This window comes from Furipterus horrens, unplaced genomic scaffold (genome assembly GCF_987537825.1).
Source record: "Furipterus horrens unplaced genomic scaffold, mFurHor1.1.pri manual_scaffold_1, whole genome shotgun sequence".
Lineage (NCBI taxonomy): Eukaryota > Metazoa > Chordata > Mammalia > Chiroptera > Furipteridae > Furipterus > Furipterus horrens.
In genome coordinates this window covers 192,167,732-192,181,759 of record NW_028327171.1, presented here as the reverse complement: position 1 = coordinate 192,181,759, position 14,028 = coordinate 192,167,732, and the positions used below count along the sequence as shown (strand labels likewise).

General features: G+C 33.8%; 1 protein-coding gene across 1 annotated transcript in view; it reads right to left on the bottom strand.

Annotated features, from left to right (window-relative positions):
- Positions 1-440: 440 nt before the first annotated feature.
- The window catches only part of NBEAL1 (neurobeachin like 1), a 150,594-nt gene continuing 137,006 nt past the window's right edge, over positions 441-14,028 (bottom strand). Inside the window, exons 50-55 of the mRNA XM_090282704.1 lie at positions 13,775-13,869; positions 10,933-11,049; positions 10,145-10,306; positions 9,328-9,476; positions 3,252-3,387; positions 441-563 (exon numbers count right to left, since the gene is read on the bottom strand). Of these exons, the coding sequence (XP_090138830.1) occupies positions 462-563; positions 3,252-3,387; positions 9,328-9,476; positions 10,145-10,306; positions 10,933-11,049; positions 13,775-13,869 (761 nt within the window). The 3' untranslated portion in view covers positions 441-461. The remainder of the gene's footprint in view (positions 564-3,251; positions 3,388-9,327; positions 9,477-10,144; positions 10,307-10,932; positions 11,050-13,774; positions 13,870-14,028) is intronic.

Genomic DNA, 14,028 nt, shown 5'->3' with positions numbered 1-14,028 from the left:
TAAATACGAAAACGATTAACTAAAGAACATATTAAGAGCCATGTCTCTCAACTGTCTTATTATCTGTTCTCTTTTATTAGGTATACCTTATATATCGTTGTTTAGAATAATAAGCATATTAAATCTAACTTCTTCACTTTTAGAAGTTTGTTTTTAAAAATGGATCTAATGATCATTGGAAATGGACCACTAAATCTAATTAAATGTATTTTCTCAAATCTTAGTGCAGACCAAGAATTAGTTAAAAAGACTGAATTCAATAATGTTAATGAGAAATTTTTAAAGTGAATAATAATACAATCTACATTTTTATACACATATCATACCAAATTATGGTAATCTCTAAGCGCTTTTCAGGGATAAAAGCCCTGAAAGATTGCAGATAGTTGAGAGAGGTGGTTAAAGTGACAAAACAGTAAATCAAGTTTCAGTTACCCATGACAGAAGACAGAAATTAACAATCACTTGGAATCTTGAGTATTATATTCAGTTTCTCCAGATGATATCTGGCTAAGCCGCTTGCTAGATCCCCAAAATTTTCGAGAAAGCTGACTTGAACGCATCTGTTTAAAATAATCCAGAGAAATGTTATTAAGGAAGGAAAAAAAGGAATAAATAAAATTGATAAAGACTTTAATTTAGTAGAATGCAGAAAATATAAGTTTTGCTAGCAGAATCAATAATATTTTAATAATTCTTGATTAATAATAATGAAAGAAAGGCTTCTCTACATTGAATGTCATTCAGTTGAGAACGGCCTAATGCCAATGTGTAAATTTTTACATTAAGTGCCCCAGCTGTGTCAAAAGTACAAGACTCTCTTACTTTATTAACAAAAATACTTCATTAAAATGATCTTTTCAAACTATATTTAAACATAGGTTTGGGGATTTTCTCCTCTTGTATGAAGCACTATTAATGCCAATAACAAGGATAAGAAGTAACATGTTTTGATGAAAATAAACTTTAATAACTGATATAAAAATTTCAAAAATATTTAACAATAAAATGATAAAAAATATAATTTAGAAAACAAGAATAGCATCGGTTCTTTAATGGTAAGAACCACATTTGTCCATTGTTAGATTCGTACCACCTAGCCCACTTCTCAGCATATAAATATTTATTAACTGAACCAATGAATAAGTGCCCCTCTATAAATGCTTACAATTCTAGGTAGGGGGAAAAAAAACACAGGGAAAACATTTCTCAGTCTAACTATATGATTTATTGGAATTATTTTCCCAAGTACAATCTACTTTTAAATGGTGATCTATATGCCATTCTTTTTAAATGGTTACTTTTCTTGGTATATTTATTGGTGTGCTAAAGACAAGCCTAATGCAAAGACACTGTGGCAAGCTTATCTTGCATTTTTGTTTCGAGATGTATTTCCAGAAATGTATTTCAATTAATCTATTACCACTTTACCATCTAATTTATAAATACACACTTCCTACTGACAGTATAATATATAAAACAGATGCATGTTTTAAAAATACACATTAATCAAGATTTTGACCTTTTAGATAAAAATAATCTTAAAATAGAACTTCTTTCATAATGATCTATTTAATTTCTACACTGTCATACACCAAGATTCGAAGTATTAAATCTGATTATATACTAAAGTAGATTGATAATTCAACATACATTCAAAGATATAAAAAGATAAAAAATACTATTCAAAATCTACACACAATTCAGATTATTCTTTGTGTTATGGACTACATAAATCTTTCAATGAGGGCAAAAACTTATTTGGTAAATATATTATATAACGTTGATTTAGGCCTGTAAATTGAGACTGCTTAGGCATTTTTTTCCCCAATCAAATTTTAAAAGAAAATGTGGGCACATATGGTCATTTCATTTTGAAAATTTCAGTAAAATAAAAAACTGACAAATTACTTAAGGTGAGGAGAGGGCAGGCAAATTTAAAAGGCACTTGAATAAACCACAGAAAGTGAAACATACTCAAAGAGTAAAGACTAAGTAGAGTTCTTAAGTAATCTCATTAGCAAAGGACAGGAGGGAACTATTTATCTGGGAAAATTATTAATCAAGAAACTATTACCATTGAATGGAAAAATGCTTAAAATGTTTTAAATACAAGTGAAATACCAAGTAACATCGGGGACTTTTATAACTGAAATTAAATACTGTTGCAATCACTTTAATAAGACCTCTCTATTGCCTAAATAATATCCCGAAAAAGAGTATGACTAATAAATCTTATATATTAATGAAACAAAAAGTTTCTTATGATTTCTGATAGGCTTATTATAACTACTGACAGTGTATTAAATAGTAATGTCTTCTCTTGAAATAACCCCTACAGGTATCATATTTTAGATTTCTCAGAAAACACCAATCATATTAATAAACATTCATAATGCTTAATTTGATGCAATTTAACAATACATTTTCTAGAATCATCACTAAATTACTTGAGTGCCTGCTACTAAGTTTTCTTAAGAACACTGTTAGATTTATATCTGAATATTCACTACTGATAAACTACTGGCAAATAAATTCAGTGACTATAGGAAATTGATTGAGAACTAGCACAGTATATGGGATATTTGCAGTTCCAAGTAAAAAATTATACTTTTATAAAAGGACAACTGATACACAGTCAGGCTGGATATCTGTTAAAATACAGTTTTATAAAGATTAGTTTTGCATGTTCTTGAACTTTATATAAATAAAATCATTCAGTATATGCTTTCTTATGTCCTCCTCCATTCAATAAGCATACTAAGTTTTAAATTTATGCTGTTAAATGTTTCATTAGTTTGTTCTTTTTATCGCTGGGAAGTATTCCATTGTACAATTATCCAAAATTTATTTATTTTCATATTGACAGACATTGAACTACATTCAATTTGAAATGATTATAAATAAAGCTAATATTTAAAATAGTTTATTGAGTCTATATCTCATTTTTTATAAAGGCTTTTATATACTAAAAATCCAAGAAGTGGTCTTGAATCTAGATTTGGGAAGATAGAGAATAAAGAATATCCTTATTCATAGAGAGTGACAGACAGAAACTGTCAAATGTGTGCTTTCAATTATAATATCAGCATCACTCTTGAATACTTGAATACTAACTTTACTGCCGTTTGAAAAATCAAATTTTAAAAATTTGTTTATTCATAATAGTTATTCTTGGTTCATTTAGAACAAAGGAGGAACCAATGGAATACCACACAGTGTGGGAAATGAAATTCTTGACTAGGTTTTACCTCTGCAGGCTTGCCAACACCCACTACAATCAATTTGCCATCTTCTAATCCTACAAGAATATGGCTGTATTCTTTGGTTACACAAACACAGTGGATAGGCAATCGCATAGCTAATGGGGTGATGCTGAGATTCAAACTAGAAGAGAAAAACATACACATAGTTAATGGATATATAATAGATTTAATAGATTCTTAGAATCTTATACCTGGAAGTTAACGTAATGATAATCTAGTTCTACATTCTAATTTTACAGATGTGCGATTTAGGTTCAGAAAGTCTGCATGCTTCACACAAGGATCCACATTTACAGCATTACTTAAAATACTTAATAGAGCTTTTCATTATTCTAAACATTTATTTTTCTTCTGACTATATATATGAGCTCTCACAAAATGATTTTTATCTTGTTGATTAATAAGTTAAAGTTGAATAAAAAGGGCAAAAGCTCAACAAGTATGTGTGTGTGTTGGGGGTAAGGTCAATAAAATTGATCTATTTACTTTGTCTTAAAAGATGTAACACATCATGGATTTCTGGTCAAGATGTAGATATAGGTAGACAAGCTTCACCTCCTCGCACAACCACAAAAAGGAATTAACAACTAAATCTCAAAACAAATAACACTCAGAACTCAGAAAATTTAACTGTGTGGAAGTCCAAAAACCAAGGATTTAAAGAAGACACATTCATCCTGACAGGTAAGAGGAGTCGAGATGCGGACACAGAGCAGAAAGGCAAGGAGACATGGTGTGGCGCAGAGAGGCAGTGGTGGCAGCAGAATGGGCATGAGTAGTCCCACATTCACATGTGGTGAAGACTGGAGGGTTACCTTGGGAGCCAGCAATCCCAGCCCCAGGCCAGAGCCCACAGCCCAGGGTTCCAGAACCAGGGAGATAAAGCCCCATAATTTCTCGATATAAAAACCAGTGGGGGTTGGAGCAGCAAGAGATGCTGATTTTCAGGGGGCTTGGCTTAAAGGGTTGGTACAGTCTTAAAAAGTATGCAAATCCACCCATTCTGGGATTCAACACCAGGACAACAGTTAGAAGGGCGCCAGTTGCATATGGAAAGTAGGTGAAGTGACTGCAAATGGCACAAGTGCCAGGCAAATCCATAGAAGTCAAGACAGTGGCATAATCCCCTCTCCAACCCCACCCCCAACCCACAAAGCAATGAATCAGGTTGCCCCGCCCAGGAATTACCTAAGGCTTTACCCCTCACAATTTGCAGGTGCCTTTTACACGGAGTCAAAGCAGCTCTACCTAATACACAGAAACAAACATAGGGAAGCTGCCAAATCAAAGAGAAAAGAAACATGGTCCAAATTAAAGAACAGAACAAAACCCCAGAAAAAGAACTAAACGAAACAGAGACAGCCAACCTATCAGATGCAGAGTTCAAAACACTGGTGATAAGGATGCTCAGAGAACTCATTGACTACAGCAACAACATGAAGAAAGAAATGAAGGTTACACTAAGTGCAATAAAGAAAAATACACAAGAAACTAACAGTGAAGGGAAGGAAGCTGGGATTCAAATCAACAATTTGGAACGTAAGGAAGAAATAAACATTCAACCAGGACATATTAAAGAAACAAGAATTAAAAAAAACAAGGAGAGAATAAGAAGACTCTGGGACATCTCCAAGAGTGCCAGCCTCCAAATCATAGGGATGCCAGAAGAAGAGGATGAGCAAGAAATTGAAAACTTATTTGAAAAAATAATGAAAGAAAACTTCCCTAATTTGGCGAAGGAAATAAGACTTACAAGTCCAGAAATCACAGAGTCTCAAACAAGTTGGACCTAAAGAGGAATGCACCAAGACACATCATAATGAAAACGCCAAAGGTTAAAGATAAAGAGAGACTCTTAAAAGCAGCAAGAGAAAAGCAGAGTTACCTACAAAGGAGTTCCCATAAGACTATTAGGGGATTTCTCAAAAGAAACTTTTCAGGCAAGAAGGGGCTGGCAAAAAATATTAAAAATGATGAAAAGCAAGGACCTACAACCAAGATTACTCTATCCAGCAAAGCTATCATTTAGAATGGAAGGGAAGACAAAGTGCTTCCCAGACGAGGTAAAGCTAAGGAGTTCATCATCACCAAGCCATTATTACATGAAATGTCAAAGGGACTTACTTAAGGAAAAGAAGGTCAAAACTGTAAACATTAAAAAGGCAACAAATTCACAACTATCAACAACTGAATCTAAAACAAACAAACAAACTAAGCAAACTAAGCAAACAACCAGAACAGGAACAGACACAGGTATGAAGATCTTTTGGAGGGTTTTCAGAGAGAGGGAAGGGGGAAAAAGGGGAAAATGGTGCAGGAATCAAGAAGTATAACTGGTAGGAACAAAATAGACAGGGAAATGTTAAGAATAGCGTAGGGAAGGGTGAAGCCAAAGAACTTACATGCACGACCCATGGACATGAACTAAGGGGGAAGACTGCTGGAAGGAGGGGAGGTACCAGGCAGAGGAGGCAAAGGTGGAAAAATTGGGAAAACTGTAATAACAATCAATAAAATATACTTTAAAAAAAGATGTAACACATCAAAATTACAACTAAACTAGAATAACCATCATTCAGAAATATCAGAAGTTGAACTGAATGAAGTCCTACAACGAAGAAATTAAAAAAGAAACCACATCAAGACTGTAAGAGGGACAGGGATGCTGGAGGGGCTGGCCCCACACCCATGTGTGGCTGATAAAAATCGGAAGGAATATTTTAGGAGCAAAGGGTCCCCACACCGGGCGCCCCTAGCACAGGGTTCCAGTGCCAGGAAGAGAAGTTGCCATAACTCTGGCTGTAAAAACCAGCAGGGATTGAAGCTGTGGAAGACAGAAACTGCTGGAATTCCGGTAGTTCCTCTTAAAGGGCCCACACAGAGACCTACTCTGATGCACTCCCTCTGAGCTCCAGCTGGAGGCAGCAGACTGACAGGCACTACAGACATATGGAGAGGAACTGAATTTGCTGGCATCAGGGTGACAGCTGGGAAGCAGCTTTCTCTCTGACAGAAGAGCTGGAAGAGGCCACTGTTCCTTTCTGAGCCCTCCCCAAAGCCACATATCCAGCAGGTCGATGCCATATCTGAGACTCCATAAACCTGGCTTACACTGTTTGCCCCACCCTGAGGATTTTATGAGGCCATGTCCCACCCAACTTTTGGGCCCACCCAAACTGTTTCCAGTGGCTTTTCCATATGAACAGCTTGTTTTGGCCCATGCTTCAGATTTTCCTAAATTCTCTCAAACAAGCAGCATCTGGCTTCCACAAGCCTCATGTCTTGCTAAGTTAACAGCATTAGCAGCAGCGGGCCTGGGTTCACAGTTTGGCCTCCCCTGGGCATGTTGAAGCTGGCACAGTAGCAGCCATCAGCAGATTGCTTTGTAGATTATGCTGTGTGACCCCACACAGAACACAGGTGGTGGCTGACCTTGGACTTGCTAACAGCAATCAAGGTTCAACTACAACAGGAATGTATAAACAGCCCACACAGAGGGTACACCTCAAGTACCCAGCTTGGGTAATAGGGGAGACTGTGCCACTGGACCCTACAGGACACCTACCACATTAGGAGAAACATAGCAGCTTTACCTAATACATAGAAACAAACACATGAAGACTGCCAACAGGGAGACAAAGAAACATGGCCCAGATTAAAAAGAGAATAAAACTCCAGGAAAAGAACTAAAGAAAATGGAGATAAACAATCTCTCAGATGCAGAGTTCAAAACACTGGTTACAAGGATGCTGAAGCAACTAACTCAGAACCTCAACAGCATAAAAAATATCCAATCAGAAACAATGGATACACTAATTAAAATTTTAAAAAATTTACAGGAATCAACAGTAGAGTAGATGAAGCCAAGAATCAAATCAGCAAATTGGAATATAAGGAAGCAAAAATCATCCAATGAGAACAGTCAAAAGAAAAAAGAATCTAAAAAAAATGAGTGTGTTAAGGAGCCTCTGGGACAACTTCAAGCACACCAACATTTGCATCATGGGCATGTTGAAAGAAGAAAGAGCAAGAAATTGAATACCTGTTTGAAAAAATAATGACAGAAAACTTCCCTAACTTGGTGAAGGAAATAGACATGAAAGTCCAGGAAGCAGAGTGAGTCCCAAACAAAATGAACCCAGAGAGCCCTACATGAAGACACAACATAATTAAAATGTCAAAGGTTAAAGACAAAAAGAGAATCTTGATAGCAGCAAGAGAAAAGCAGTTAGTTACCTACAAGGGAGCTCCCATAAGACTATCAGCTGATTTCTCAAAAGAAACTTTGCAGGCTAGAAGGAACTGGAAAGAATTATTCAAAGTGATGAAAAGGAAGGACCTACAACCAAGATTATTCTACCCAACAAAGCTATCCTTTAGAATCAAAGGACAGATGAAGAGCTTCCCAGACAAGAAAAGGCTAAAGGAGTTCATCATCATCAAACCAGTGTTATATGAAATGTTAAAGGGTCTTCCTTAGGAAGAAGATAAAAAATATGAATAAAATGGCAATAAATACATATCTAACAACAATTGGGCAACAGCAGACCCTCCATATCACTCTGCCCAGGCTCTGTAGCTTCAGCTTCACTGGAGAGGACACTCCAGCGTCATCACAAGATGTCGATTTAACACGGGAGGAGACAGATACCGTGTCACTCCCGAGTCGGACTGCACAGCTATTCTCGGCGGTGCAGATAGACTCTTAAGAAGCTACACCATCGTCTCTCGAGACGGACGGCTGCCGACGACGAACAACAATTGAAGCAGAACAGAGACATAATCAATCAGATATAGAGAATGATTTGATGGTTACCAGATGGGAGGGGCGTTGTGGAAGGAGTGGTGGAAAAGGTGAAGGGATTAAGAGTTAGAAATTGGTAAAGTTACAGAATAGTCATGGGGATGTAAAGTACAGCATAGGGAACAGAGTAACCAAAGAACATATTAGCCTAAAATCACATATGCATGACCCATGGGCAATGGTAGAGAATTGAGAGGGTCTGGGAGAAAGGGGGCAAAAGGGGAAAAATGGGGACAAGTGTAATAGCCTAATCAATAAAATATGATTTCTAAAAGATGCAACATATAAAACATATAAATAGACTGTAAAAAATACAGATTTAAAATATGATATGTAATGAAATACACCATTATGAAAAATGCTCACAGCTTTTACAATGAGGGAATAAAAAATCCTATGATATAATTAATATGTTCTACACTAACTTGCTAAAATATTAGATTTTTCTAATTTGGGATTTTCTTAACAATACCCTGAAAGTAGGGTTGTAAAACATAATGTTGGATCAGTATGATTGGAATGGTGACTCAATGCTCTACCACAGAAGATATAAAAAGAGAAGAAAAATATAAAAATAGGAAGGAGATGCTGGTATAGAAGTAATTCTTATTGAATGCAGTAAGAGAAAACATCTTGAGTCAGGAAATATTTTACAAAAAAGGTTTTTGGAAAGGCCCAGATAATTTGAGGAATATAAATAAGTCACAATAAGTTTTTTATAAAAAGAAAATAGAATGTATGTGGGTATATAGGAAACATAAACATATCTACTATTCAAACATCCTTCTCCTTCACTGCATTAAGTAACAAGATTCTACACCAATTTTATGCACACACAAACGCAATCATAACAGATCCATTAGCCTTATAAATGTTTTAGTTTGTTTTACTGCAATTAAAAAATATTTTTTAAACCCTAACTTTAGTTTGTAAAAATTCAAACTGTAATTGGAAAAATTTCCAAATCTATAATCCAGGGTGGGCACTTCCTGGCTATTTTTTTTTTTTAATTGTTTAATTGTGGTAAAATATACATAATAAAATTTTCTACACTGAAAAATTTACATCTGTATTTCATTTACTAATCCAGGAACACATTAGCTTACCCATTTTTTTCATAGTTGCTAAAAAAGACATGTTCATAATAAATGATAAACCAAAAGATTAGAAACCTTAGATTGCTGATTTTCACTCTAGGTTGAAAGTATCATACTACCAAAATTTTTAAATGTTACCTCAATAATTCTTACTATTTACCTGTGGAGATCTCTTATGGACAGGAACCCTTGTAAACTGCCCATAACAATGTATTCTCCAATTATGCATATATCTGATACTTCTTCCTTCAGGACTTGAGATCCTAGATACTTTCCATTTACAGAAAACAGATGCAATGCGTTCTTATTCTGCAAAGGTTACATGAAGAAAATTTAATTATCTTAATTTAAAATTCAGTTTCAATACTGTTAATTAAAACTATGACTGTAACAGTGATTATTGCATTTAAAATGTCGGAATAAACACTTGACTATATTTAAAGAGAAAGAGTGTAAGCAATATTATTGAAGTAATTTCAAATCAGATTGCCAAGTAAATAAACATTAAATAAGAACTCTTACTCCTCCCAAAAGAATTAAAATCTTATTCAGTCCAAAAATAAAACATCTACATTCTTAAAACAAAACAAATAGATTCTTTTAATTTTTAAAAAGTTGTCAATGAAAGGAAAATAAACATAAGAAGTCCATGGCTTATTTATGTATACCCTGCCTTGTGCAAAAAGTATTTGGTTATATTTTCCACTTAATCTTATAAAGTCCCACATAATCAGAAATTATTTTTGAAATCATATATTACATAGGCCAGTAGAAATCCTAAAAACAAAACTCAAACATGAAGCCAAGATTGTGAGAGGGTAAAGTAATGGTAATGAATGAACAAATTGAATGATGAAAGGAAAATATCCTTTTTACAACATGGTTTTGTTTCCTTCCTCAAAATGCTTCATATATAGAATGTGGGAAAGAAAAGACAAGCTGATAGTCTAGCCCTATTGCATGAAATTGTTAGGTACCTTGAGAGTGGCCTTTTCTTCAATGCTGGAGTAGATGACAATATGTCCTTCCCAAGATATAGCCAAATTGGGAATGGTCAGGAGCAGAGAACTCTCACAAGGTGGTCGTAAAGTCCTCATGTACTGACCTTTCTGAACAGTATGTATTATCACAGTGCCATCCTACACAGAAAATATTGGAAAATGAAAAAGACAAAGAAAAAAAAAAAAAAAGCACCAAAATTTTTTTAAAAAGAAAAAGAAAGTGGGCTGGATAAAGAAATGTGGGAAAGTAACTGCAAAAATGATTATTCCACCAGGAACACATGTACCTTAGGGAAAATTCAAATCTTGCAATTTCACATATTTTATTTTATGAAATGCCCTGTTATTCTTAACTAGTAAGACCAGTAAATCCCCCAAATAGACTTGTCTTTTTAAAAAAGGTTGTACTTTCTGCAGTTTTCTACTTTTGCAAAGTCCTACAGATGTATAAAATTTTTATACTTTTACCTATTCCCCTACAAAAAATATAAATATTACTTCTAAATTTATGGAAAAAAATAGCATTTTTTAATCCTCACTGATGCTTACTGACTTTAGAGAGAGGGGGAGGCAGAGATCGGGGAAAGAAACATTGACTGGTTGCTTCTTGTACATGCCCCGACAGGGAACCAAACCTGCAACATAAGTAATGTGCCCTGAAAGGGAATCGAACTTGTGATCTTTCAGTTTACAGAACGACACTTCAACCAAGTGAGCCACACGGGCCAGGACAAAATTAGCATTTCTGAAAGGTGAAATCTTACCCTTGATCCCGACACTGCCATGTCTAGCTCAGTGCTGATGCCGACACTCAATACCTCGTCAGTGTGTCCATACAAAATCTGAAAGGGTTTAGCTGCTAAGCCCACAGGAACACCTCCCTAATATTAAAACAGAAAAGCAAAGGTAATTTTTTGTAGGCTATTTCTATTAAAAGGTTTATGCTGTATTTAATTAAACTAATTACAAACTAATACTGCAACTAGTTCTTAATACTGATTCTGTTCAAAATACTCATTCTTATTTGTCCTTGGGTTCTCAAATTATTTTCAATCTTTGGTAGCTGAAAAACATAACCTGAATAATTTCAAGGTTGATTATTCTGGATTAATTTTAAAGGTATATTGTCTGCCCTTTTCATCCAGAGATTTATCCTCCCTTCACTTCAACATTTTGTATTATATTTCTGAATATTTTCTCTTTTTCATTTATTGGAGTACATCAATTTCAGGGACATCAATTATCATTATGCTGACTTGTCTTATTTCTATAGCAATCATTCTTTTTCTAATTGCTTTAATAATTTTGTTTTTACATTTGTATCCACTTTGATTAGTACATTAATTCTATCTTCCATGCTAACAATTTTATTTTTAGCCACATCAAATCTGTTCTTACTGTTTCTGCTTTGGATTCATTCTATTTGTAATGGACTTGGTCTGACCCTCAGTTTGATCCTTCTGCAATCTCCCTTTTCATTTTAACATGCATTTTATAATTTCATTTTTGAGGTCCTGTTTTACTGAACCAATATTCTTATTATGTTCTTCTAATACCATAATATTATTGCAGGAATCTCCCTGTATTTGAGTTGTTTTCTTCCAGAAGAAGGTTCTTTCTTCACTTGCTTTTGACATGTTTTGTTTGTATACGGGTATTACTTCCTATGATAGAGATTGCTTGAGTAGTTACCATGGTATTTGTGTTATGATTATCCTAGATAACTCTGTCTACACCTTCTACTGGTGCTACATTATGTGGACAAATTCCTCTTTACACACTATTACCTGGGACACATTTGTCTTCCTGTAAGAGTATATGAATGCTTAGTGTACTCTAATTTTCAAAAATCAGGCCATTCCTGTATTATTTTCGGCAATTAAGTTATAGAGAAAGATGGATCCTTCTCAAATTCATTTTATAAAGGTTGCATATCCCAATATTTAACATGGTAAAGACAAAACAAAAATAGATTTTTGTTCACAAGTAGAGAAATAATTAAAGCACTAGCAAATAAAATCCTGCAGTAAAATACAGCAATACATCACGAATCATGTGGGTTTATTATAAGAATTCAAGGACAGTTCAACCTAAGACACTTCTCAACATAATACATTACATTAAGAAAAAATAAGAGGAAACCTATAAATAAAAAAAGAGAAACTGGGAAAAAATAGCTGCAAAGGGACTACTGGGACTACTTACAAAATTAGAACGTGGACTATGGATTAGGTAATGGTATTATATAAATGCTTAGTGTTCTTATTTTGATAACTACACTGTGGTTATGAATAAAAATGTCTTAGTTCTTAAAAAATACACACTCAAGTATTTAGGGGTAAAGGAACATGATGTCTCCAACTTTAAAACTGTTCAGAAAAAAAATAAGATGTTAGGAGAGGGAGAGAGAAGGAAGGGTTAGGATAAAATACTAAGACAAATGGATGGCAAAAATGTGCTAAATGTAAATTGAAATTTTATTGAAACTAAAGTTACCAAAAGAAAAAAATAAAAGGAAAGTAACTACATAAATATTAAAAATTACAACTAGTGAAACCCACTAGCAAACAGTGTACTAAATGGCACAATAGTGAAGACACCTCATCAAAATCAGATGTACTACAGGAAAGCTAACTATAATTTTCTTACCTTATTACATTAGATGATAATATAATAGGATAAGAAAATGAAATAATTAGTATATTGGAAAATATTTTTTAAAAACCTTTATTTTCATGTGATCTTATTTTCAAAAAACCCAAGAAATACCAATGATTATGAGAGCAGGATAAGAGGATTTGGTAAAACAATTAGTTACAAAATAATTGTATAGAAATTAAATCTTTTTTCAATATTAGTGATAATCAGAAATAAAAATGATTTAAAAAATTCCACCAACCCAGTAACAAAAATATGATAATTAGAAGTAAATATAACCAAGAACCTAAATTTAAAGAATTATCAAAAAACATTTATGCTAGTATAAATAGCCTTCCACCCAGAAATGAAAAAAATCATGTATATTGTTATAACTACAGAATATGTATTTTGTCTATAGAATACAGAATATAAAATATATGCCTATATTATATAACATAATAATTAATTATCAATGAATTAAAGATTGAAATGTAAAACAATAAAACAAGAAAAGTATTACAGGAGAATTTTTAGTTAATATTTTTATAAATTTGGAATGGGAGAAAGCCTGTTAAACAAGATAGAAAATCCAGAAGCTAGGAATAAAAAACATACTTCCTTGAACCAACATTATTATGAGAGTACAATAAGGTTGATGAAAACTATAAATCTATAATTTCTAGTGGTCCCACTGAAAGGAAAATAGGAATAATATGTTAACAGGATAAGAAAAATAATTGTTTTCCTAATAGACATTAACAAAGAGGAGTTTCTGGAAAGTAAAAGGATAAAAGGTCAAGAATCAAACAGAGAAAAATGTGGTGATTTAGGACAGGACAGAATGGGGAGCAAAAGTGCAAAGGAGCTCAAATAATCATTCAACGCCAGAGAACAATTCACTAACATCACAACAGTATTCCCAGGGTAAATCTCTGATTGAAACTGAGTATTTAAATGCATAACTACCTGTTGTGTTATTTGCCATATCATACATGTAGTATCTCTGGAACCAGAAATCAAATGTATTCCACAGTAATCTGTAGCTAAACAAGTCACAATATCTGTAAGGAAAAAAAATAAATTGAAAAAAAATAAAATGGCTTGGTTTTACTGGAACAAAACACGGCAATTTTAGTTTATCCTCAAACTATTACTAAATCAGTTACTTTAACAGAGAAATATAGGACTGGCATTGGAAAAGCATAGCGAAAGAGTGGCCC